The sequence below is a fragment of the Pelodiscus sinensis genome, chromosome 2, assembly GCF_049634645.1.
Source record: "Pelodiscus sinensis isolate JC-2024 chromosome 2, ASM4963464v1, whole genome shotgun sequence".
Taxonomy (NCBI): domain Eukaryota; kingdom Metazoa; phylum Chordata; order Testudines; family Trionychidae; genus Pelodiscus; species Pelodiscus sinensis.
The window spans coordinates 249,309,937-249,334,519 of record NC_134712.1 but is presented as its reverse complement, the minus strand read 5'-3'; the positions used below and the strand labels follow the sequence as shown (position 1 = coordinate 249,334,519).

Here is a 24,583-nt window from a genome sequence, read left to right as displayed (position 1 = left end):
GAGGGGGGATATGATAGAGGTCTATAAAAGCATGAGTGGTGTGGAGAGGGTGCATAAAGAAAAGTTCTTCATTAGTTCCCAGAATAGAAAGACTAGAGGACACCAAATGAAATGAACGGGTAGCAGGCATCAAACTAATAACAGAAAGTTCTTTTTCACAAAGCCAATAGTCAACCTATGGAACTCCTTGCTGCAGGAGGCTGTGAAGGCTACAACTATAACAGAGTTTAAAGAGAAGTTAGATAAAGTCATGGAGGGTGGGTCCATGGAGTGCTATTAGCCAGGGGGTAGAAATGGTGTCCCTGGCCTCTGTTTGTGGAAGGCTGGAGAGGGATGGCACGAGACAAATGGCTTGGTCATTGTCTTTGGTCCATCACCTCCAGGGTAGCTGGTGTTGGCTGCTGTCGGCAGACAGGCTACTGGGCTAGATGGACCTTTGGTCTGACCCAGTACGGCCGTTCTTATGTTCTCAGCTCAGGGCTCAGGGTCGGGGGTCTCACTGGACCACCTTGATTTTCATGCAAACCTGCTCCTGGGTTTTCATGTGGCCTTTGGTGGCCAGGATGGCAGCTAACCTGCCCTCGACGGCCATTTTCCTGTGCCTAGTGCGGAGGTCGAGGACGTTGGAGGCCTCCCCCAAACCTGGATGAGGTCCACGATCTCTGCACTAGACCAGGCAGGTTCCCGCCTCTTACGGCCCCGGGCAGGCTCCTGGGAGCTGCCAGCCTGGTCCCAGGAAGAGGTGGAGGGCTGGGTGGCAGTGGGTGGCTGGCTCATGCCGTGCCTGGTGTAGGGTCTGCTGGCTGGGTGCTGGCAGGCTTACACCTGGCATGGGCACCGTAACCAGACCGTGGCCCTTTAAGGGCTCCAGGGCCAAGAGGGGGGCAGAAGAGTTTCCCTGGCTTGGCTCAGAGTGGCCACCAGGGCAAGCTGGGAAGGGCTAGCCTCCCACTAGTTCAAATTAAGTAGCTACACGGCCCTTAATTCGAACTACTTAATTCGAACTAGGCGTTAGTCCTCGTAGAATGAGGTTTACCTAGTTCGAATTAAGTGCTCCACTAGTTCGAATTATGTTCGAACTAGCGGTTTGCCTGTGTAGCGCTTATGAAAGTTAATTCGAACTAACGGCTGTGAGTTCGAATTAACTTTGTAGTGTAGACATACCCTTAGACACTTAACTCCCACTGAGATCAATTACAAATGAGTAGACATGGCTTAATCCTTCTGTTAGGATTTCAAAAAATATCAGGAGCTACAATCTCACTGCTTTGTAAATAGGTACCGTTTAGAGACTGGTTCATAGAATGAAATCAGTCAATCAACCTGAGTGGTCCTGGGTGAGGGAATTTTCTGGACCAGAGAAGGTCCCCTGCTACTGCCTCCCCTCAGCCTGTTGCCCCTCCCTGCCGCCAGCTTCTTCGGCCACGCTGCCAGTGGGTGAAATGGCTGCCTGGGCCCCAGTGCCGGAACTGCTGCCCCAATCCCACATCTGGCCCTGCTGCTGTGGCAACAGTCCTGCTGGTGGGTGGCATGTAGCCCTTGCTGAGCTGCCCTGGTTCCAGCCACATTGCCATGGCAGCGCTAGCTCCACTGCCAGCCAACACGCAGTCCTGATTGGGTTGCTGGCCTGCCTTGGCCCCAGCTAGGTTGCCGTGGCCCGGCCTTACTGCCAGCCAGGCTTCCATGGCTCTGCCCCTGCTCCCAGGTCAACACACCACCCTGATTGAGCTACCGTGGCACAAAGCCTAGCTGCTGGACTAGCACGCATGGGCTGCTCCGGCCGCAGCTGGGTTGCCAGGCGGCCCTTGTCCCGCTACCACAGCCCCTGCTACCACCGCCGGGCTGCTGAGGTCCTGATCCCACTACCACCAGCCTCACTATGCATGGGGTGCTCAGCTGCTGGCCCTCCTGTCCAGGGGCTCTCTTGTTCAGGAACATCTGGGCTACGTCTACACTGGCCCCTTTTCCGAAAGGGGCATGCTAATCTTAAACTTCAGAATAGGGAAATCCGTGGGGGATTTAAATATCCCCCGCGGGATTTAAATAAAGATGTCCGCCGCTTTTTTCCGGCTTGTAGATAAGCTGGAAAAAAGCGTCTAGACTGGCCCGATCCTCCGGAATAAAGCCCTATTCCGGAGGATCTCTTATTTCTACTTCAAAGTAGGAACAAGCCGGAAAAAAGCGGCGGACATCTTTATTTAAATCCCGCGGGGGATATTTAAATCCCCCACGGATTTCCCTATTCTGAAGTTTAAGATTAGCATGTCCCTTTCGGAAAAGGGGCCAGTGTAGACGTAGCCCTGTGGTCCTTTCAGACCATGGATATTGCAGTACAAGTGAGTCCCAGTTTTGGGAGTACCTAAGCCACTGTATACTAAGTCATTGTCTCCTAAGTGACACCTGATCATATAAAATAGAATCACCACTGACATCAAATAAAACCGCTTGGACTATCAGAAATTCCACCAGAACTGAAGAGCCAGGAACAAAAAAGATGAGTAGAGCAGTAATGATGAGGGAAATATTCCATATTCCACCCAGCCTGTAATTTCTGTTGTATGTGTTATGTGGCAAAGTGGCAGAGAGACATTAGATTAAACTACTTCGCACAGTACGCCTCATCTGTTGGCTGGATTTATTGTGTGGACATTCTGTAAACTAGGGATGTGAATTGGAAACCAGTTAACCGGTCACTTGGTAAGCATCAGATGCTTATAGCACATTTTTATTAGCCTCATTTAGCAGGGACACTTTAATTAACAGAGTTTTTTTCCTCCTTCCTTTCGTCTGCTTTATGCCTCCGGGCTTCCACACCCTCTATGCCTCTTGCTCCTTATCTGCCATCTGAAGAAATGGATTGTGCCCACAAAAGCTCATTAGTAATAGAGAGGTAGCTGTGTTAGTCTGGTCTTGCTAAAACAAAAGGAAAAACTTGGTAGCACTTTAAAGACTAAGAAGATGGTTTAATAGGTGATGAGCTTTCATGGGTCAGACCCACTTCCTCAGATCATATTCTGGAAGAGAATTGGCATAACCATATATACCAAAGGAATGCAATGAAAAAAGTGAACACAGTATTAAACTGACAAACCAGATTTAGTACAGAAGGTGAGGTGAGGGGAAGGGAGGGAGGGAATAGCTATTTGAGTCAATGAATGGCTAATCAAGGATGATAAGTGGGAAGCTATCTTTGTAATGGTTAAGGTAATTAACATATTTGTTAAGGCCCATTTGTAAAGTGTCAAATGTAAGCATGAAAGAAAGTTCTGAAGTTTCCCTCTGTAATCTGGTGTTAAAGTCTCTTTGAAGTAAGATGCATGTAATAAGGTCCTTAAGACTATGTCCAGGCAGGTTGAAATGAAAAGAAACTGGTTTTTCCTTGTGAAGATGTCTGATTTGTGGGCATTAATTCTTTGGCGAAGTGTCTGAGAAGGCTGTCCAATATACATAGCAGAAGGACACTGTTGGCACATGATGGCATAAATTATATTTCTGGATGAACAGGAATATGTGTTGTTGATCATATAACTGACATGGTTAGGTCCAGTGATGGTGTCACCAGAGTAAATACAAAATTGGCAATGGGATTTGTTGCAAGGGAAAGTTCCAGGGTTGGTATTAATGTGATATGTCCTGTGATTGTTGGTAAGAATCTTCCTGAGGTTAGGTCATTCTCCCTCTCCCTTACCCCACCTTCTGTCTAAATCTGATCTGTCAGTTTAATAATGTGTTCATTTTTTTCATTGTATTCCTTTGGTATATATGGTCATGCCAATTCTCTTCGGGTATGTCTACACTAGCCCCCTAGTTTGAACTAGAGAGGCTAATGTGGGCGACTGAAATTGCAAATGAAGTGCAGGATTTAAATATCCCGCGCTTCATTAGCATGTTCCCGGGCAGTCGCCATTTTGGAAATTGACTGGTCTGGAAGAACTGCCCGCGTCTACACACGACAGAGACGGACGATTCCGAAATAAACCCCTTATTTCGAATTACCAGTTAAACCATGGAATGAGGTTTCACTGGTAATTCAAAGTAAGGAGTTTATTTTGGAATCGCCCTTCTCTGTGACGTGTAGACGCGGGCAGTTCTTTTGGGCAAGTCAATTTCCAAAATGGCGACCACCCAGGAACATGCTAATGAAGCATGGGATATTTAAATCCCACACTTCATTTGCAATTTCGGTCGCCTTCATTAGCCTCCCTATGTCGAACTAGGGGGCTAGTGTAGACATACCCTTCCAGAATATGATCTGAGGAAGTGGGTCTGGTCCACGAAAGCTCATCACCAATTAAACCATCTTGTTAGTCTTTAAAGTGCTACATAGTTTTTCCTTTTGTTTTAACAAAAGCTCATGACACTATCTATATTTGTGTTAGTCTTTAAGCTGCTACAGGACCACTCGCTTTTTAACTTTTTTTTAAGTTACAGACTAACATGGCTACCCCTCTGACATTCCATATCTGTGTTATCACTATCTCCTGGCTTAGGCAGCTCTGATGTTTATGAAACAGGCATATAAAAATACTCACAGATCGATGGTTCTTGTAAAGATAACTGACAGGGTAAGAAGAATGCATCCAAATGGACCATTTTCAAACTGGAAAAAAATTGCACTATATTTACATTTGTTTATTGAATATGCTTTTTAGCCCTAGCATAAGGAGATGCACCTCCAACTGGGGTCAGTACGACTCATTCCTATTTATATTATTATCTGAATTTGGTCCTTCATCTTTTTTTCAAACATGGGGCATAGCAGTGTCAAATCCAAAATGTTGTTTATAAAGTTTTCTACTGAGATGTAAAATACTGAAATAAGTATCAGCAGAACCACGACAAGTATAATTTCATCTCTATTTCATACCTGATGAATATTCCGTTGAAGAAAAATGGTCAGATCTTCATACTTTGTGACACTATGTAGTATTAACTAGAATGAAATGTAAAACAATTCAATTAAAATAGAGAACAAAAATCTGGTATAAATAAAGTCTGAATTAAAGCAACCAAAATATGTATGTCTGGACAGTCTGGGTATGTCTACACTGCACACTTATTTCAGAATAAGCTATTCCAGAAGAAATACTCCAAAATAGCTTATTTCAAAATAGCATGTCTACACTACAGGGAAACCTCAAAAGTAGTCCAAGGCAAACTTCCTGAATGTGGACATGCTACTTCGATTTAGAGCCCCAGGAAGCACTGGAGAGTGATTACTTTGAATTGCCCTTAAGGAGGAGCTATTTTGAAATAGCAGCAGTGGAGCGTCCACACTACCACTGTTCCGAAATAGCTATTTCAGAAGACGCGTTATTTCTCATGGAATGAGGTTTACAGAATCTGGAATAAGTCGCCTGTTATTTCAAATTATTTTGAAATAACTCTGCTGTGTAGACATACTCTTTCTGAGCTGGTGTAAATTGGATTAGATCCATTGAAGTCCACAATGTTCATTCACAATACTCACTTTTTCAGCAATTTTACTAAAATGAGAGAAATAATGGGGAGGAATATCTGATGAGATATTATTTTATCTCTCTTGTCTTGCTCATATCCTGGAACCAACATAGCTAAAAGAACACATAAAAATAATGCATTTCAATCCTATTTTAGATACAAAATGTATATGATCTGAGAGCTTTCTTGAAAATACTAGTTCCTAATATGTGAAATGTATTGCATAGAAGTTCATTATTAATGTAAGAAAAAACCTTGGAAGGAAGGGCAATTTTTGCAGACAGTTTAGGAATACCAAATCATTGGAAATTTGTAAGTGCAGGTTAAATAAACACACGTCAGGAATTCTCTAATGCTTTGTGTTGCCATGAGTGTAGGCAACTGCATTAGATGTCCTCAAGAGGTCCCTTTCTGTCCAATGATTCTATAATTTCAACAGTATCTGATTCTTCTTTATCCCAGATTTACACCCTTTGATTTTGAGGAGAATAATGGTCTTGTAGCCCAGACATGACGCTCACGATCAAGAGAGAGGGTTATATTTCTGGCTTTGCCATGGGCTTCTTGTGTGATTGTGAGAAAGCCCTTCTTCCCACTCCATCTCAGTTTGAAGGGATAAAAGTATTTCCCTAATTCACAAAGGTATTATTTACAAGGCTTAATTCATCATTGCTTGTAAAGCAAGTTGAGATCTTCTGAAGAAAACAAATGTGTAACTAGAAAGTATAATGTTTACAATTTATTATTATGTATTAATCAGAAAAACAAATGGCAAGGAATATTGCAGGAGAGACAAGCAGGTAAAATGTAGGTTTCTTCCACTGACACTCTCAATGTTGTGAGGAATTACAGAAGGACCCATGTCCAGATCTCTTGTACTAGAGGAAAAGCTGCTTTTGCTTGGGCCTTGGAGAGGAGAGGGACTAAAAGGAAAGGAAAAAGGAGGATGCCCGATTCTGAGTAGAGGCTGCAGCAATTTGTGAGCCAATTATGTCACTCCCTCCTTGATTTTATGCTTTGACACTGGAGCAAATCATAGTAATTACAGTGGTATCCATAGAATTAAATCTTGGTGAGAGAGGGGCGATTCAGGCCCATAGCCCTTATACAAGTGACGTCACTATATAGATATATATAAAATGTCACAGTAAGAGTATATATAAAATCTTACGGTTTCAAAGATTCCATCTGCTTTGTATTTTCCTACTGGAGTGAACTGCTGCCTTCCTGAACATCTAAAGAGAATAATTAAATGAATTAGCAGTGCACTTCAGAAGAACCAACAGTACAACAAAGAGAAATCCACCGGCTGTAATGAACTGGAAGACTAAACCAAAAAAAGTGGCATTAAATGAAAGACCTTTCACATGGAAAGTTAATGTTGAAAGAAAAATAAGCTTTTAACATTACTTTATCTTTGTTTTAATAGTGATTAGTATTGTTTATGATTAATCTGTTCATGCTCCTGAATCTACAAAGGAGAAATGTATAAATTTAAGGACTTACTGAAATTTTTCAGTACAATAAAATATAAAGACAATACTAATATAACAGAAGTAGAACAGAATTGCAAAGTCATACATTAGTTAAAGAAATTAAAAATATAATTACAACAGTCAGTGAGCTTCTTTTGGAAAGTTGCTCTTCCAGATTAATATGAAGGAATTCTCAGCAAAGACTATACCATTGAATTCAATTGGGCCAGAATTTCACCCTAAGATTTCTCTATTAGGACAGGTAACTGCAATGAGTATGTACCCATTAGCAATAAGACTACACAGATACATACTGACCTTCATATATAGAAATCTTACATGATAATTTTAAAAAATGATACTCCCACTTACAGTGCAACCACAGCTTTTTCATTGCCTCCGGCACGCCATAAAATATCTGCAAAAGCCATGACGAGGCATTTGGTCCTATGAGCATCTGAAGGCTGCAGACACCTGTTGGTTTTGGGTATATGAGAAACAAGCAAAAATGGACACTGTTAGTGAGGCAGCCCTGAAAAGGTGAACAGCCTCCATTTCAGTGTGCACAGCTTGACAGCAGGTTTGGCACATACAAAGGACCAGATCCTCAAATGTATTTAGGCATCTTAATACTCATTGGAACCGATGAGAGTTATGCACTTGAATGAGAATCTGAGCCTAAATGATTGAAGTTGCCTCTTGTTGAATATTCTATCACCACTGTTGATAGAACATGCCAAAGCCACTGTACATGTTACACACTGACATCTTTAATTCCAGGGGTCTGATTTTAAAGAACTGCCTTTACTTTTTTTTCTTTTAACACAATTCACTTGTAAGGCAGGATTCACATAAATTAGCATGTGGAGGCTAGTGACGCAATGACTGAGCAAGGAAATCATGATAAAGGTTGTCAAACCTTAAATTCCTTAACTACTACTTTCCTTTATATATTAAATCATGAGCTGTAAGTGCAACACATTGCAGTTGTGTCGTACCTGTCACCAAAGCTCTTTACAAAAATTAAGTTGCTAAGTTTCACAATACCCCATGAGATAGGTAAGCAACATTATTCCAGTTATACAGATTAATTCAACTGAGGCACGGTGACGTTAAGCAATTATAGGACCAAAACAGCTTAGAGAGAGAAACTGGCAGATCTGAGATTAGATCCCAGCCCTCCTGATTCCTAGCCTCTTGCTCTACCCACTAGATTATACATCTTTCCACATGGGAAAATGAGAATTGTTCTTCACTAGTTTAATGAGTTCCTTGTTTGAGTCTTGACTTGTTTGAGTTTTAAACAATATCAGTCTTACAGCACTTACAAGCTCACAGATAAGGTCGAATAACATGTGCAGCACTTGAATTAAAAAATCTAATAATTCAAAACACTAAACATTGACCCTCAAAAATTAAATAACAGATTGTTATGCTCTACTTCTTCCTGGAATATAATGTTTAGTGAGGAAAAACTCTTCCTGCACTGACAGATGTGGAGCATCTGAACTAAAAGAAGAGGAAACTCAGCTTCAAAAATAAATGCCTCTAGCCTCCACATCTGTTCTTGTACTCTAATTGAGTTGTTCAGGTATTTGTAGGCAGTACCAAATTAAATTCTGTGAATGAGATAAATGAGCAAGAAAAAAATCTGTTCTTCACATGAAGAAATCTGAAGCCTAATGCTTAATGTGAAGCAACCAATACGATGGAAAACCAGGTATGATAGAAAAAAGATGCTAAATTACACAGCTCAACCATATAAACACTTGTCCTTTTCTGATTAAGAACCAGCTTCCACCCTGGGCAGATATATCCGAAGAAAAATATGCCTCTTCTGAATAAAACAACCCACCTTGCTATACAAGTTTTACATGCCTGAAGGCCCTTGTGTTAGTGCCCAGGAAGACAAAGAGTTTGCCTGTTAACCAGAATTCTTTTGGGAAATTTTGCATACTTCAATAGCCCTTCTCATAGACGAAATATGGAAAAAATAAAATATTTTTGAATTATGAGGATGAGGAAAAAGAGAAGAAGAGAACAATGTCCAGATAAACAGGGCTGGGAGAAGTAACATTAAAGAAAAAAAATATATTTTAGGAATTTATATGGCCACCATCACTGTAATATTTGAGGATTTATGTGGCACCTTAAAGACATAGCCTACATCTAGACTGCATTGCTTTTCCTGGAGTCCGGTGGTATCATGGAAAAGCAATGCCATGTCCAAGGAACACATCCACTTTTCAAAAACAAATTTGAAAAAGCAGATGCGCTCTTTGCCATCCCTGTAAACCTTGTTCTACGAGGCATAAGGGATGTCAAAAGCGCACTTTTTCCCAAAAATTGGTGCCATGTTGTTGCATGTGATATGGAAATGATATCGATAATCAAGGATGTGTACTAGATAAGGAGTGTGCTTGAATACTTAATGTGCACAATCAGTGATTCAAAATGGAGTCTGAGGGCCTCCATGAAGCTGAAGGGAAGGGATGAAATCCAGTAAAATCTGGGTTTTCCCGCTCAAAGTGTTTTGCACTCATTACACATGGAGTTGCACTCATGTCTAAATTGTGCACCCAGCCCAAAATCTATGCACACAACCCGCTAGATCTATGCACTCATCACACTGGATCTATGCACACAGTACTAAATTGATGCACCCAGTTCGCAACTAGTTTTCCCGCATTGAAGGTAATAAAAGCTTCCTGTGAAGAGAGTGCATGTTGGCTCTTTGGATCTGGTCCAAGGGTGCGTTGCTGCCTCATTGCTGCCAGCTGCCTGTAGCGAAGGCTCAGGATAAGGACTTGGCATTTGAACAGACTGCAGCCTTCCTTTCATGTACCACCGTCTGGACTGCCCTCTGGTTTGCGTGATTATACCGAAGGGTTAATCATCTCCATACCAAGGAGAAGCCACCAACTTATTGACTTTGGGCTCCCTCTCCATCCTGTGCCGAAGGCCTGGAATTGTGCTTCAAGGGATCTCCTCGTTGTTCATCCTCCGTGGCTTTCAATTAGCTGATGAGTTTAAGGTTACGAGCAACGTCATCGTTCCACAATCGCCTCTACTTACTGCGAGTGTGTAATGTATATTCCTACCTTGTTTTAGGGGCTTTCCTATCTTCTTTCTTTTTGAGTTAGGGTTGGATTGGGGTATTGGTTGTTGTAAATTTCATGCGTTGCTGTTTCAAAATTTACAATATATGGCTTGGCCTTAAATTGGAGTCTGAGTGTTATTTGTTTAAGGGTAAAATCACTGGTGATAGAGATACAGTAGGTCGTCAGCGGACCTAGCTTCTCATTTCAGGGACGTTTAACATCTTTATTGGAAACAAACCCTACAATATTTCAAATCATTCTAAATTAATCTGTTGCAGAGATCCCTGTGCAACAATGTAGATGTGCCAAATTTCAGAAAAGCCTCTTTCAAAAGTAAATCAGAAAAAGATACACAATTCGTGTACCGCAAATTGTGTAACTTTTTCTGATTTAACTCTGCAGTCTAGATGTAGCCATAGTCTTTAAGCCCTGGTCTACACTAGAGAATTATTTTGAATAAGGATGTTAACTAGTGATTAATTTACTAGTCGATGGAATTTCCATTGACTACTCGACTAGTCGATAAGCACTTCCATAAGAATCTGCAAAGTCTACTTCTCATGCAAACAGTCATTTGTCCTTTTACATTATTCTGGCAGGAAAATGAAACTTAAAGCAGAAGTAAATTACATTTACTCACTTTAAGGCCCATTTATACTGCCAGGCTTTTTTCTACACTACAGGGTTTTTTTTGAGGAAGAGGCAATGCAAATGAAGCACTCATTAGCATTTTCTCGTGCTTCATTTGCATAATCTCTTCCGATCCATTTTGCGGAAGAGGTTTTTGCACAAAAACAAACAATCTAGACAGGTCTGTTTCATGAAAAAACAAAACCTTTTTGCGCAAGATCCCTTATGCCTCAAAAAGAAGGTATACATGATCTTGAGAAAAGGTTTTTTTTTGCAGAAAACGGACCTGTCTACACTGCTTTTTTTGTGCAAAAACCTCTTCCACAAAATGGATCGGAAGATATTATGCAAATAAAGCACGAGAAAATGCTAATGAGTGCTTCATTTGCATTGCCTCTTCCGCAAAAAAACATAGTGTAGACTTAGCCCCAGAGAGAAAACCTAGAGCCACTGAAGGCAATAGGGTGAGATTTTACTCCACAGGTAAATAATTGGGCTTAGGGACAGATTTAAAAGTTATTTAGGAGCCTAAAGATGTATATTGTCACAGAAGCATTTTAAAAAGTGTCTAGGTATAGAAATCCCAATGAAATGAAAGGAAATTAGGTGCCTATGTGTGTTTGAAAATTCCACTAGGATAAAACCCACAGTGAATAATATTTGTCTCTTTTGCACAAACACCACGAATGCTGAGTTTATCAGAACATAAGTAATTTTCCTTGATGCTATGAATATCTTGTCATTTTTCTGTAAAGAAATTAAAAGGCGTGCACAGTTTAAAAATCCCATTAGGGGCTTTAACTGTGTAACGTCATCAAGGAAAAGAACTGTGTAACTAACTTTTTGCAAGTTCATTGAGATTCTCTTGCCATGCAAAGGATGATCTTACAATACTTGATTTCATTCTCTTTGAAATCCCTGCTTCACCATGGGACTTTGCAGGTTTGTTAACTGATGTTGGCCATAATTCAAGGTTTTTTTTTTAATGTTCTTGGTTAATCACAAGAAATTAGTATGTTAATGAAAAGCGAGCCTTTTAAATCCACTGTTAAAAGGCAACTTCTGTTAGCCTCAAAAAGCATAACTTCATGAGATGAGACTTTCTGTCTTTTGAATCCAAATACATAGTGAACAGGGTCAAACTCAGAAAGGCTTCTTTCTGGCTACTAAGATAAAGTTGTAGTTTGGTTTAGAATGGAAAATATTTCTGGTGTCAGCTGCTGACTTACCACACATCGCTATTTCTGTTTCTGTCTCCAAAGAGAAGTTGCTGTAGGACACAAGCTTGAACGGCTGCCAATACTCCACATGGGCCTCCCTACAGTGAATAATACACTGGATGAACAAAACAACTAGCACCGTTTGATGCTGGTGAGAACTTTTCACAACCCATGTGTTCTCATTCAAGTTTAAGCCAACCTTTGATCTATCTGTTTTGCTTACTGAATGTGCAGTGTTATGCGGCTTTTTCAAGCAACTGAAAAGTCAGCATTACTAATGGGGGTTCTGTCTCCTCTGTGTTCTGTCTGGAAGTGCCTAGAACATACCGTACAGACATCTATGATGTCAAAGGAAGTTTTATCTCCTCCTCCATCAAGCAAAAATATTCCTCCTAGCGCCCCTTGAACATGCACCTAGCCTGAAGATGAAAAAAATGGTTTACATTCCTACTGGGTGAAATTTACAAAGCCCTGCCCCCACGCATACAGCCCATGATTGAATTAAGTCCTCACTCAGATCTTCAAAATAGGGTTTCAGAGGTGTATATGTCTGCACAACAAGAATTTCACCCACAGCAAATAACAGAGAGAGAAGGACTTGTGTGCTAAATGGTCTTCATTCAGCCAGTATCACAAGAAGATGAAAAGCCCCTTTCTCTGTTATTGTTTTGATGTCCAGGATCATATTTAAATATATGAGCCAAACCTTTGCTTATTTATGCATTAACGTGATCTGCCATCTTGGAGCATTATCAAAACAGGTCAGCTGCATGACTCTTTAAATATGAAAGGGGCTTGAATCCCCTTTTCTGTCCATGCGCTAGAGTATGTCTACACTACGGAGTTTTGTCGGAAAAACGGTCCAAAACATGAGGAACGTCCACACTGCAATTGCATTCTTCCACAAGAAAATTGAAAGAATAGAGGCGTTTTTCCGGCATTGATAATCCTCATTCTACAAGGAAGAAGCCGTTTTTTGAAAGAGCTCTTTCACAAAAAGGCGCGTGTGGACGGGGAGGAGGGAGTTCTTTTGGAAGAAGAGGAAAGACGAAAAAGCGCAGGTGCCCAGGTGGCCATTTCGTCCATAGCAATCACAGCTTAAATGAGAGAGAGTGTCCATTCAGTCTGGATGCTCTCTTTCAATAAAGCAAATCGCTTCTTCAATGCACTTTTGCAGCGTGGATGCTCTCTTTCGGAAGAAGTTTTTTCGGAAGATCTCTTCTGAAAAAAGTTTCTTCCAAAAGAAACTTGTAGTCTAGACGTAGCCTAGCTATAGACACAAGCTCCTATGTTGAAGGGCTCCAGGTATGTTATTTGTATCTAGTTAGCAATTTCATTTTGTTGCTTGGCATAGGTATGTACAGCGCCTAGCACAATAGGGCCCCAACCTCTGTATGGGGCCTGTAGGTGCTCCCACAATATGAATAATAGATAATAAATTCATTTAATCCTGAACAAATATTCAGCAGAAAAACCATTTTTTCTTCTCTCTCTCAATAAACCATTTACATAATTAAAGATTATTAGAAAAACTGACCCATGGAAAAAGCAGGGTCCAGTCTGGGTTTTTTTCCAGTCTGTTAAGGAATGTTCTTAATATTAAAAGTTTAGATGCAACAGTTTAATATCACTCCAAACCACTAAGTTTTAACAACTGGAGTGAAACACACAAATACTGGAAAGCATCACTACACAATCAGTTAACTGACTTGAATTTAGAAAGTGAAGAGAAAAATACAGCAGCCATTTTGAAATTTCCCAATGGGATCAGAATACCAGGACTTACTCCTCTTCTCTTGGTCTCCACAAGAATTAAAGAGACCAAAGATATTTTAAATCTCATCTGGATAATGCCATCTTTTATAGCAAAGGGTTTCCTAAAATATTTCTAGAGCACTGGTCCAGGATTGACTTAAAAGAGTAGACGTCACCTACAGATTCCATAAGATTTCCTGGAGCAGCCTGCATTTTTTTCTGACATTTTCCTTCTGGCCCAACTTTCCTTACAAGATTTAACTATTTTGCAGATTTCTGTAGTAAAATTATATTCATGAACCAGTAAGGTAAAAGTAAAAAGGAATATCTGTTAAAGAAAGTTAGTTTCTTTTATTAAGGTAATACACAACTTCTGGAAACTGTAGTTTAAAGGCAAAGATCATTGGGCTTTTAAGGAAGTAATTTACTGTACCTTTTTTTGCACAATGCCGTATTTTAGCTGTGGTATACTATTAAAAGTAAAGTTCTGTATTTTCCATTCTTCACTGAAGCAACAGAGGCTCGAGCCAAACAAAAGATTTTTTATTTCCTAAAAAAAAAGGGGGGGGGGTTGAAAGCTCTCATTTTATAAACGAATTCGAAACATAGGTATATTTTCTTTCCAGAATTTAAAATCAGAAAGGAGACGTGGCAGGATAATGACAAACTCTATATATCCACCCTTTTAATTTCTGTTTTATAAATACTGCAAATAGCAGGGCACTTCCACTCAAAAGGAGTCATTTTTTCCTTTTCCTGCAATGTTCCTTCAGCACATTATGTTCCTTCAGTGCATAATGCTATGTGTTGCTCAGCATTATGAGCTTTTTTTTTGTACATAATTGGATGAAATGTGCTTCTTGAAAGGTTCATAGAAGACAGCCTCAAACTTACGTATCAGATCAATAGTTTGTACTACTGACTGATGAGTTTTCTGTTTCCCACACACCAGTAAAAGGTATTTTCCAATGGGATAAAATATAAGCTGTAAAAGAAGGACCTTTGCTGGCATATCATGTAGAACAGACAGTCTGTTTTACCTATCAAAGGTGATGATTATGAGACAGTTGCTATTCAAAGTTTTGAATAATACTAGTATTAGGGCACGCAACAAACTGTCAAATTCAGACTGTTGACCCCAGTCAGGAACAGATTAATTAAAGTTAATGGAGTTATGCTAATCAGACTCCTTCAGTGCTTCTGTTTGGATACTTAATCGGATTACTCTGGTCTAGAAATCAGGTTGGGAATCATGAGCTTTGTGGTATGTTACAGTTCTGGCTGAGTGGGAAGCACTATGAAAATAGCCCTTGACATGGGTATTTAGATACTCCTACCTGAAAGGGAGCACTAGGGAATGAAATTAATCAAATAACTGGATACATCTGAAAGGTTTGATTTGGAAGTAAGTAAACATGTAGGGTGTGTCTAGACTACATGCCTCCATCGACAGAGGCATGTAGATTAGCCAGATCGGCAGAGGGAAATGAAGCCGCGATTAAAATAATCGCGGCTTCATTTAAATTTAAATGGCTGCCCCGCTCTGCCGATCAGCTGTTTGTCGGCAGATCGGGGCAGTCTGGACGCGATGCGCCGACAAAGAAGCCTTTCTTGATCGGCACAGGTAAACCTGGTTTCACGAGGCATACCTGTGCCGATCAAGAAAGGCTTCTTTGTCGGCGCGTCGCGTCCAGACTGCCCCGATCTGCCGACAAACAGCTGATCGGCAGAGCGGGGCAGCCATTTAAATTTAAATGAAGCCACGATTATTTTAATCGCGGCTTCATTTCCCTCTGCCGATCTGGCTAATCTACATGCCTCCGTCAACGGAGGCATGTAGTCTAGACGTACCCGTAAATATATTTCAGTTAGGATGCATCTAAACAGCAGAGCTTAACTTGAAATCAGCTACGCAAATTGAGCTACGTCAGTTGCGTAGCTTATTTTGAAATTGGGCACATTTACACAGCACTTATTTCAAAATAGAGCACTCTTCCTCTGACTTGCCTTATTCCTCATACAATCAGGGTTACAGGAGTCAGAGTAAGAAGTCCTCTAGCTTGACAGCATTTTGAAATAACTGCCGGCTGTGTAGACGCAGACTAAGTTATTTCAAAATAATGCTAGTGTAGATGTACCCTTAAGCTACGTCTACATTGGCAAGATTTTGTGCAAATACTTTTAACGCAAGAGTTTTTGCGTTAAAGTATTTGCACAAAAGAGCGTCTTCACTGGCATGTGCTTTTGCGAAAGAGATGTGCTTTTGCGCAAAAGTATCCATGCCAGTGTAGATGCTCTCTTGCGCAAGAAAGCTCCAATGGCCATTTTAGCCACCGGGCTTTCTTGCGCAAGAAATTTAAGTTGCCTGTCTACACTGGCCTCTTGCACAAGAACAGTTGCGCAAGAGGGCTTTTTCCTGAGTGGGAGCAGCATAGTTCTTGTGCAAGAAGCACTGATTTCACACATTAGAACGTCAGTGTTCTTGCGCAAGAACTCCCCGCCCAGACAGGTAGCATGCCAATGTAGACACAGCCTTAGAGAAAGAAGTGAAAGGACAGATTAATTCTTATTTTGTCCAAACCAGTTGTCACAACCCAAGTTGCTAATGAATAAGTCCATTTCTTTCCATTCATAAACATGCAATGCCAATGCACCAAACACTTGATTCATCTTGAACTGAAGTCAGACAATTAGGAGTCTTTCCATTGACTTCAATGGCACTGAATTAGGCTCTGAGTGATGTCGGGAAAATATATACTTTTTACTTTTATACTTATTTGTGAGGTTTCTCAGTTCTAAGCATATTCTATGAAATAATAACAAAATAATAATATCTTACATCTATAGAGTGCACTTCATCCAAGAATTCTGAAACACTCTACCGAAAATAACAGATGAATGAAACCTCACAATATAATGGTGAGGAGGGTAAATATAATTATTAGCATTTTACAAAAGTATAAAATGAAGGATGGAAAAGTGAGTTTCCCAAGATCACACAAGTCAGTGGAATGTCAGTGAGAGACCTTAGTAGCCCTCCCTCCTCTTTCTAGCCCCCCTTCCTCAAATACTGCTTTTGAAACAACTGATTAAAAACAACACATCAAAGATGCACACAACTGTCTGGAACCATTAACAAAGGAATGTAAAATGCAATTGCATAGTGATTGTTAGGATTTCATGGATTCCCAATCACACATGCACTAAATGTAAAACCCATTGCAACTTTGGCTTACTCAATAGAAATAACATGTTTTCATGTATCATTCTTTGTTTATCATCATATATTTGACTTACTTTTGCTAGGGAAATATCAATTGCCTTTGATATTACTTCAGGTGTATCCCGTGTTGAAAGCTCTGGGATCCTATTAAGTTCTCCAATCATTGCTTCATCATCAAAATCAACTGAAAGAGAAGAAATCTTTTAATATGTAGAATATTATCTGGTGAACCAAATTCTGTCCTCCAGTATCCCCATGCCACCTACTGCTACTGATTTATCATCATGACTGATACAACTTTAATTGCTCTGATCTTTACAAGTTACAAGTAGGATTCTACTCTGAAAAGTGATGATACAAATTAGATCATGAGAGCCACTGTTTGTTATGTCCCAACTAGGGGGCCGTGCCTCCTGCTCGCTACCTCACCAACCCCCCTCCCTCCGGCCACTATGCCCTGGCTTGGGGACTCTGCAGCAGGATCTTGGGCAGTGTTGACCAGTGTGGCCGATAGCCTGGGGCAGGCAGTGGTAGCAGTTCCCCACTGGGTCGTGGGGCAGCAAGGCCGGGGACCTGGAAGTAGAAACAGGGCCAGAGGTGACTGGATGAGAAGCAGCAGGGATGGGGGATCAGCAGAGCTCACTGAGCGCCCTGTAGCTTTTCCCCACCAAGGACCCAGGACCTGGGGCTGGAGGTGGCCAGGCTACAGGAGCCAGAGCCTGGCAGCAGGTGGTGGAGCAGGGAGCTGGAGCCCTGGGGCTCCTAGACCACAGCGAAGAGCTGCTGCTGCCCTCTGACCCTCCTGCAGGAGAGCTGGGAGCCAGTGGGGAGTCCAGGGCATCCCCCGAGGAGAGGTTGGGAGAATGACTGGACTGGACTAGGCTGAGGCTCCTGCCTGCCAGAGCCCCTGGGGCCCTGCCCCTACGTCGCACCCATGCCCAGCCTCAGCCTTGTTCCTAGCTCCAGGGGGAAGGGGAGAAATCATCCCATTTCCAGCAGTGAAAGGTTCCCATTCTGCCCCAAGCCATCAAGACTGCTCCCCCTTCTCACTCTGCCGAGGCTGATGACATGATCACATCATTCTGTCATCTGGGACAGTTCTTTAGAGAGACAGAGAATATATGTGTGTGTGTGTGTGTGTGTGTGTGTGTGTGTGTGTGTGTGTGTGTGTGTGTTTAAATGTCCTAACTGCTTAGTTCCACTTTCTTGGCCTACCATCTAAAAGTTGACCTGGGACGGGAGTAAGTAAGCACACAGTCTCATCTGGGAAATGAAAACACAAACTGTAAGGAACTTGACTTGATCAAAAACGAACCATGTGAGATGAAGACCAAAACAAAGCATGATGTGACATACCTAGTTCTAGGACACCTTTCTTCTGATCGCTTTTATTGGATATTGATGATGGAGTCTTTCTAGATTAAAACATTATCGAAGGTTCACATTTAATGAAACAGAAGATCAAGCTAAGCAATGTAGAAGCAATCAAACCTTATTAAGGCAAAATCAATGTTTTCAAAGAAGTAGCTGGCAACCTATATGGCAGAGGGGGCAAACTACAATCCATGAGCCACCTCTAGCCCTTTGGACCCTTCAGTCCAATCCCTGAGTTCCCGCCGGGTAGCGGGACTGGGACAGTCTTGCCCAGAGGCAGTGTGAGAAGCAAAGGAGGTTATCCCCCAGCCCTTTCCCACAGCCTCAGCTACCCCAGCACCAGGACAGCCTGATTACCACACCACCAGCCCCGATGCTCCTGGTGGCATGGCTGCAGCACTGCTAACCCCAGTGTTCCAGCCAGCACAGTCAAGAGACAAGGAGCAGGAGATGTTGCAGAGAGGGCAGGGGATACGGCCTCTTCCAGTCTTCCCCACATGGCCCTCCACACAATTTCCGTACCCGATGTGATCCTCGGGCCAAAAAGTTTGCTGTATGGTGTATACATGATCACTAAAGCTGGAATAGCAGTCTGCACATTACAACAAAATGCAGTCAATTTGTGTCATGTGGCTCAGATTCTGCAAGTGCATATGCATGGGCAGGATTGTACTCCCTCACGGAGTCGCATCTGACATTTGGGGGAGCTCTGCATGAATTCTGTGTTCAGGTACCCACAGCTGAGCTTGCAGTAGTGGAATCCATGGCATGCAATTCACTTTTGCATGAGGCTACGGACCACGTAAATCCAATTTAAACCTTTAACACACAATTGAAGTGGTTTCTAAGTTGTGCTGTCTCCCATACTGGCCTTATTAGTAAATTGCATCATCAACAAGTTAAATGTTTATAGAAATAAGTTAGTAATGATAAAGACTAATTTTGTCAGATTTGAAGTTAGACATGTAAATACACAACCAGATTTTTAGAGGTAGCACGGGCTTTGAGCTACCATGAATTCATACAAAAATTAACATAGCCAAAGGAAAAGTTTCCTACAGTCACTGGTAAAGGGCATTTTTTTTTTTTCAAAATAATAACACTGAATCATTTTTCATCCATCTTTTGTTTGGAAAACTGTGCTGCAAATGACAATCCTTTCAAGAACTGTACGGAATTATTTGCTCAGAAACCCTCTTTGTAGGCACGTTATTATTATAGCAACAGTTGCTGCCTTATCACATACTTTCCATTAACTTAATTTCCTTTTTTCACTGTGTGAAAGTAGATGAATGGAAGCAGAGCACACAGACACGCCACACTGAGGACTTTTCCAGTCTGAAAACTTTTTGGCATCTTTTCCCCTTACGAGTTTTTCTAGAACATAAAAGTAGGAACTACCATGCTGTTTTTCTCCATAAAAGCATTACTGGCTTGATTCAACTAAATGTGGCGGCATGCACTGAACCACAACAAACAGACACTCGACAGTTGGAAATGCATCACTCGTAGTATTAGTAAGTCAAGGTAAAAGAAATATATTTGGATTAATGTGTCTGAGATCAGTCCTGAGATCTAAGTAGGTAAGCTGAGAAGAAACATGCACAGCAACATAATGAAAGGTTCTGAGCTACAATGGAAAACAGCAATACCTTTTACTACATGGAATTTTAAAATACAGTTGATAGTAGTAATAGTATTTTATTACACTTCTTACTGTAGCACTTAGAAGTCATCATCATGGAACAGAACCCCACTGTGCCGGGTGTTTGGTAGAAACAGAACACCACCACAAATCCTACCTCAATGAGATTACAATCAGAGAATACTACAAGAGATCCCAGATGGATACAGAAGGGCAGGGGAGTACAAAGAACCAATGAAACAGTATGGCTACGTCTAGAGTGGCATGATTTTCCGCAAATGCTTTTAACGGAAAAGTTTTTCTGTTAAAAGCATTTGCGGAAAAGAGCGTCTAGATTGGCATGGACGCTTTTCCACAAAAACACTTTTTGCGGAAAAGCGTCCATGTCAATCTAGACGCGGTTTTGCGCAAGAAAGCCTCGATCGCTATTTTCGCCATCGGGGCTTTTTTGCGCAAAACAGTTTTCAGCTGTCTACACTGGCCCTTTTGCGCAAAAGCATTTCCGGAAAAGGGCTTTTGCCTGAACGGGAGCAGCACAGTATTTGCGCAAGAAGCACTGATTTCAGACAGTAGAAAGTCAGTGCTTTTGTGCAAAATCAAGCCGCCAGTGTAGACAGCTGGCAAGTTTTTCCGCAAAAGCGACTGAATTTGCAGAAAAACTTGCCAGTCTAGACACAGCCTATTGGTAATCAGGACACACAACAGTCCCAGCCACCAGCAGACTAACTGTTGTCAAATAAATCACAGAAAGTTTTAACAGATTTGACTAATATTGGTTTTCATCATTCTTTTCAGTACAGTGTTAATTTTGCTGTAACTTACTAATATTTTCATACTTACTGGTCTGACGGAGGACCCCAATAAAATGGATTGTGTTTCAACTGAATACTGAATATTGCGCTACACTTAGAGCAATAACATGGTTTTATTTTCTTATTTCTGAGATTGCAGACTATTCCATCTGGCTTCCTAGAATAAGAATGTGAGGGTTTTTTTCGGAGTAACCCCTTTGGGGCCAGTCTTAGATGTGCAATAACTCAGAAAGCTTAGATTGCAATACACATAGGATCTATCTAGAAAGGAAAGTGACAACAGACAGAATTTATTAAAATTTTCGGAGAACAAATCATTGTTCCCATCTACAGCAGCATTGCTTATGCTGAAAAGAGTGTGAAAGTCACCAAAAAAGCAACTCACCCTCTTCTACATTACATTGGACTCCACCAGGCCCAAGATTTGATCATGAATTCTACCACAAAGACATATTACAGAGATTACACACTAGGCTTGGTTGCAGAATATGACTACCAAATGCAGTCTGGAATGAAGGATAGCATATACCAGCCATGTTCTTTTCCCCCTTTAGATGGAGCTCATCATTCATCCTTGCATTAGTATGTACATCTCTGCCTCTCTCTACATAGTTTTTATGGGCCCCATAACCATAGTATCTAAACACCTCACAAACTATAGTGAATTTAGCTTCTTTAACTAAGATATGAAAGTTTCCAAGTACTCTAAGATATGAAAGTATTATTATCCGTATTTTTATAGATGGGAAACTATAGCACAGAAAAGTTAAGAGACTTGCCCAAGGCCGCACAAGATGTGAGTTGCGGCACTAGGAAATGAGCCCACATCTCCACTCAGTGTCTAAGAACAGGACCATCTTTCCATCTAGGCTCTTATAACATATCCAGTTACCTCAGTGTCTGACTGCCTTTTGAAGCAGAAAGGAATGGAAACAGGTTAAATTAATATTCTGGCTCTTTCATCTCTATAACTTCCCTTCTCACAAAAAAAATCCTCAACCTGAAATCAATTGCAAATGAAAAAAAAAACCACACACATTCTTTTGGTATACTGCCTACTACAGCTTTCTGCAAAACCCTAGGGATCCAGACTCTAGTTCCACCACTGAAAGAACCAAGTCTAAACAGATGATTTCAGAGATCTTCCAAGACATATATCATAGAGGAAAACACCAAATGCAAAGATCCACATTGTATATTATCCTTTGCAGAAGGGTATTTTTGTAGATGGAGTTTATCCATGCGCTCCCTTGTGAAGTTGCTTAAAACGTCGTTTGAACTTTTACTGCTATTTTCACTTCAACAGATGGCTACTATTCAAGGAAAATTTATTGGGCATACAAATTCATGCAATTAAAGCAATTTGCAAGGAGGAAGTCATTTATCATGTCAGAAAAATAGGGCAGGAAAAAATATGTTTTATTATAAATATACCATACTGTACTTTCTCCAAATATTTGAACATTCCTATCTCATCTCCATGCATAGAAAATGTTGTTTACATAGAATAAAGTTCTTCCCTTTGCACAAAACTGCATGTGTTTTCTATGGTTTCCTATTTACATTAACCTACACCGCAGGTCAAACAAACAAAAATGCTTATAGAATAAGCAGTGGCCATCAGCTACTTGAGAGTAACCGACTGGGCTTGAAAATCATGGTTTCTTTGTCAATGTACTATACCCCAAAGTTCTTACTTGGAACTTACATCTTGCCTCTGAAATAATTTAGTGATTCTGACTAATAAGTATATGTTCTTAAATAATCTTAGTGTTGTCTTGCTTTCTATCATTCTGTTGCTGTACACTTAGTAGAAGTATATGGCCCTTATTCCATTTCTGTGATACTGGAGACTGTACCCCTTATGGCTAGCCTGCCTTGACTATATTCACTTCCTTGCCTTCTTTATATTTAGTGGCTTTCATTATATTCAGCTATAACACAAGAAACCTACAGTATCCTGTGTCCTATAAGACATAAGATGGAAGCATAAGTTAACATAAGTGTGACTAAATAGGTCATAGCCAAAGGTATAGATCAATGGTTACCTTTAGATGTTAGGGAATATCTACACAGCAAAGTTATTTTGAAATAACAGCCCTTATTTCGAAATAGCTTTCCTAGTGTCTACACAGCCAAACTGCTATTTCAAAAAAAATTCAAAATAGCGGAGCACTTATTTCGAATTTGGTAAACCTCATTCTACGAAGAATAACACCAGATTTGAAATAGCTATTTCTAAATAAGTACTGCGTAGACACTTATTTCGAAATAGGGGGCCTCCAGCCTTCCCAGGGTGCCCTGGCAGACATTGCAGCCTCAAGCAAGAACACTTCTCTCCCTCCCCCCTCCCCGGAGCCTTTAAAGGGGTAGATTCTGGCCACAGTGCCTGTGCCAGCTTCAAGCCTTCCAGCCCAGAGCCAGCAGTCCGTGCACCTGACCCAGTGGCCCCAAAACATGAGCCAGCAAGCCACTGGCAGCCAGCCCTCCACTGCTCCCCAGGAGCAGTCTGCCAGCTCCCAGGAGCCTGGCAGGGCCTGGAGAAGGTGGGCACATTCCTAGTCCAGGGTGGAGATCATGGACCTTATTCAGGTTTGGAAGGGATGCCCCCAACGTCTATGATCTCCGCCCTAGACAGAGGAATGCGGATGTCTATGGCAGAATAGCTGCCAGCCTGGCCACCAAAGGCTACATGCGAACCCAGGAGCAGATCTGCATGACAATCAGATTGGTGCGGCGAGACCCCCAACCCTGAGCACTGAGCTTCCCCTCCCCCTTATTCCCCTTGTTTCCCCCTTCCAGCTCCCTCTTCCCAGGTTTCCCCCTCCCCTTTCCCACACTCTTTTCTGCTCTCTCCCACCTCCTTTCCCCAGTCTCACCAGAGTTTCATTCCCATCCTCTCCAGTTTTGTGTTCATGAAAATATGAGTATTTTATTTGACATCAGGAAGGGGGGTTAGGATGGGGTAAGTGGAAGGACGTGAGGGAGGAATGAGGCATAAGCCCCCAATGGGGCAGACCAGGGAGGCTCTTAGTGCTCCTCAGGGTGGAAGCTCTCCCACAGGGCCTCTTGGATACTGACAGCCCCCCCATTGGACCTCCCAGATGGCAGCCTGCAGAAAGTGCAGCCAGGCTCACAGCAACGTGTCCAAGAGAAGCACCAGAGTGCCCAGGGGCAGCTCTGGCTCCATGTTGCAGAGTGCTGCGGTGTCCCGAGTGAGGGGAACCAGAGCATACAGAGACAAAATGCTTTGCTGTCCCTCATCAAGGTAGGCAAGCAAGCAGGGAAACCTGAGAACCGGCTGTCCGGGGGGGTCCCTTTAAGCACAGGCCTCAGATAGCCTCAGGCAGCAGCCACACAAAGTAACTCCTGACCTGATGCCTTGCTGGACCTGGTTCTGGCTGTCCTTTAATGCAATTCAGTGTCCACTCAGAGTGGACGCGCTATTTCGAAATAGCAAAACGCTATTTCAAAATGCATTTTGTGTGATATTTCGAAATAACGCTGTAGTGTAGTTATTCCTTAGGGCAGTGGTCCCCAATGCTGTGGCCGCGGGCGCCATGGCACCTGCCTGGCTGTTTATGTGCGCCCGCCGAACAATCTGGGCTGGCCCATCCCCGGGCGTGTGGCACATGAGCGGTGCCGGCTCCTGGCGCATGAGCGGCCCCTGGCGCATGGGGGCCCCTACTCCGGGGTCGCAGTACATGCTGGTGCTGGCCCCGGACGCGTGGCGCATGTGCCGACCCTGCCCTCCCCGGGCGCGTGGAGCATGCGTGGCCCCACCCCCGGGCGTCCAGAAGCCACCAAAAGGTTGGGGACCACTGCTTTAGGGAGTAAGGAAAGCTTCCTCAATAGTAGGAGGCAGAATGTTCCAGCAAATGCTGCTTC

The 24,583-nt window shown here is 42.0% G+C and overlaps 1 protein-coding gene across 3 annotated transcripts in view; it reads right to left on the bottom strand.

The window, feature by feature from the left end:
- Positions 1-24,583, bottom strand: part of MINDY4 (MINDY lysine 48 deubiquitinase 4) — a 114,273-nt gene that overhangs the window by 47,862 nt on the left and 41,828 nt on the right. For all 3 annotated transcript variants that reach the window (XM_006120581.4, XM_025183364.2, XM_006120582.4), the window contains exons 6-13: positions 18,221-18,279; positions 16,939-17,048; positions 14,075-14,191; positions 11,896-11,984; positions 7,308-7,409; positions 6,632-6,695; positions 4,868-4,933; positions 4,533-4,600 (exon numbers count right to left, since the gene is read on the bottom strand). In XM_006120581.4, the coding sequence (XP_006120643.2) occupies positions 4,533-4,600; positions 4,868-4,933; positions 6,632-6,695; positions 7,308-7,409; positions 11,896-11,984; positions 14,075-14,191; positions 16,939-17,048; positions 18,221-18,279 (675 nt within the window). The remainder of the gene's footprint in view (positions 1-4,532; positions 4,601-4,867; positions 4,934-6,631; positions 6,696-7,307; positions 7,410-11,895; positions 11,985-14,074; positions 14,192-16,938; positions 17,049-18,220; positions 18,280-24,583) is intronic.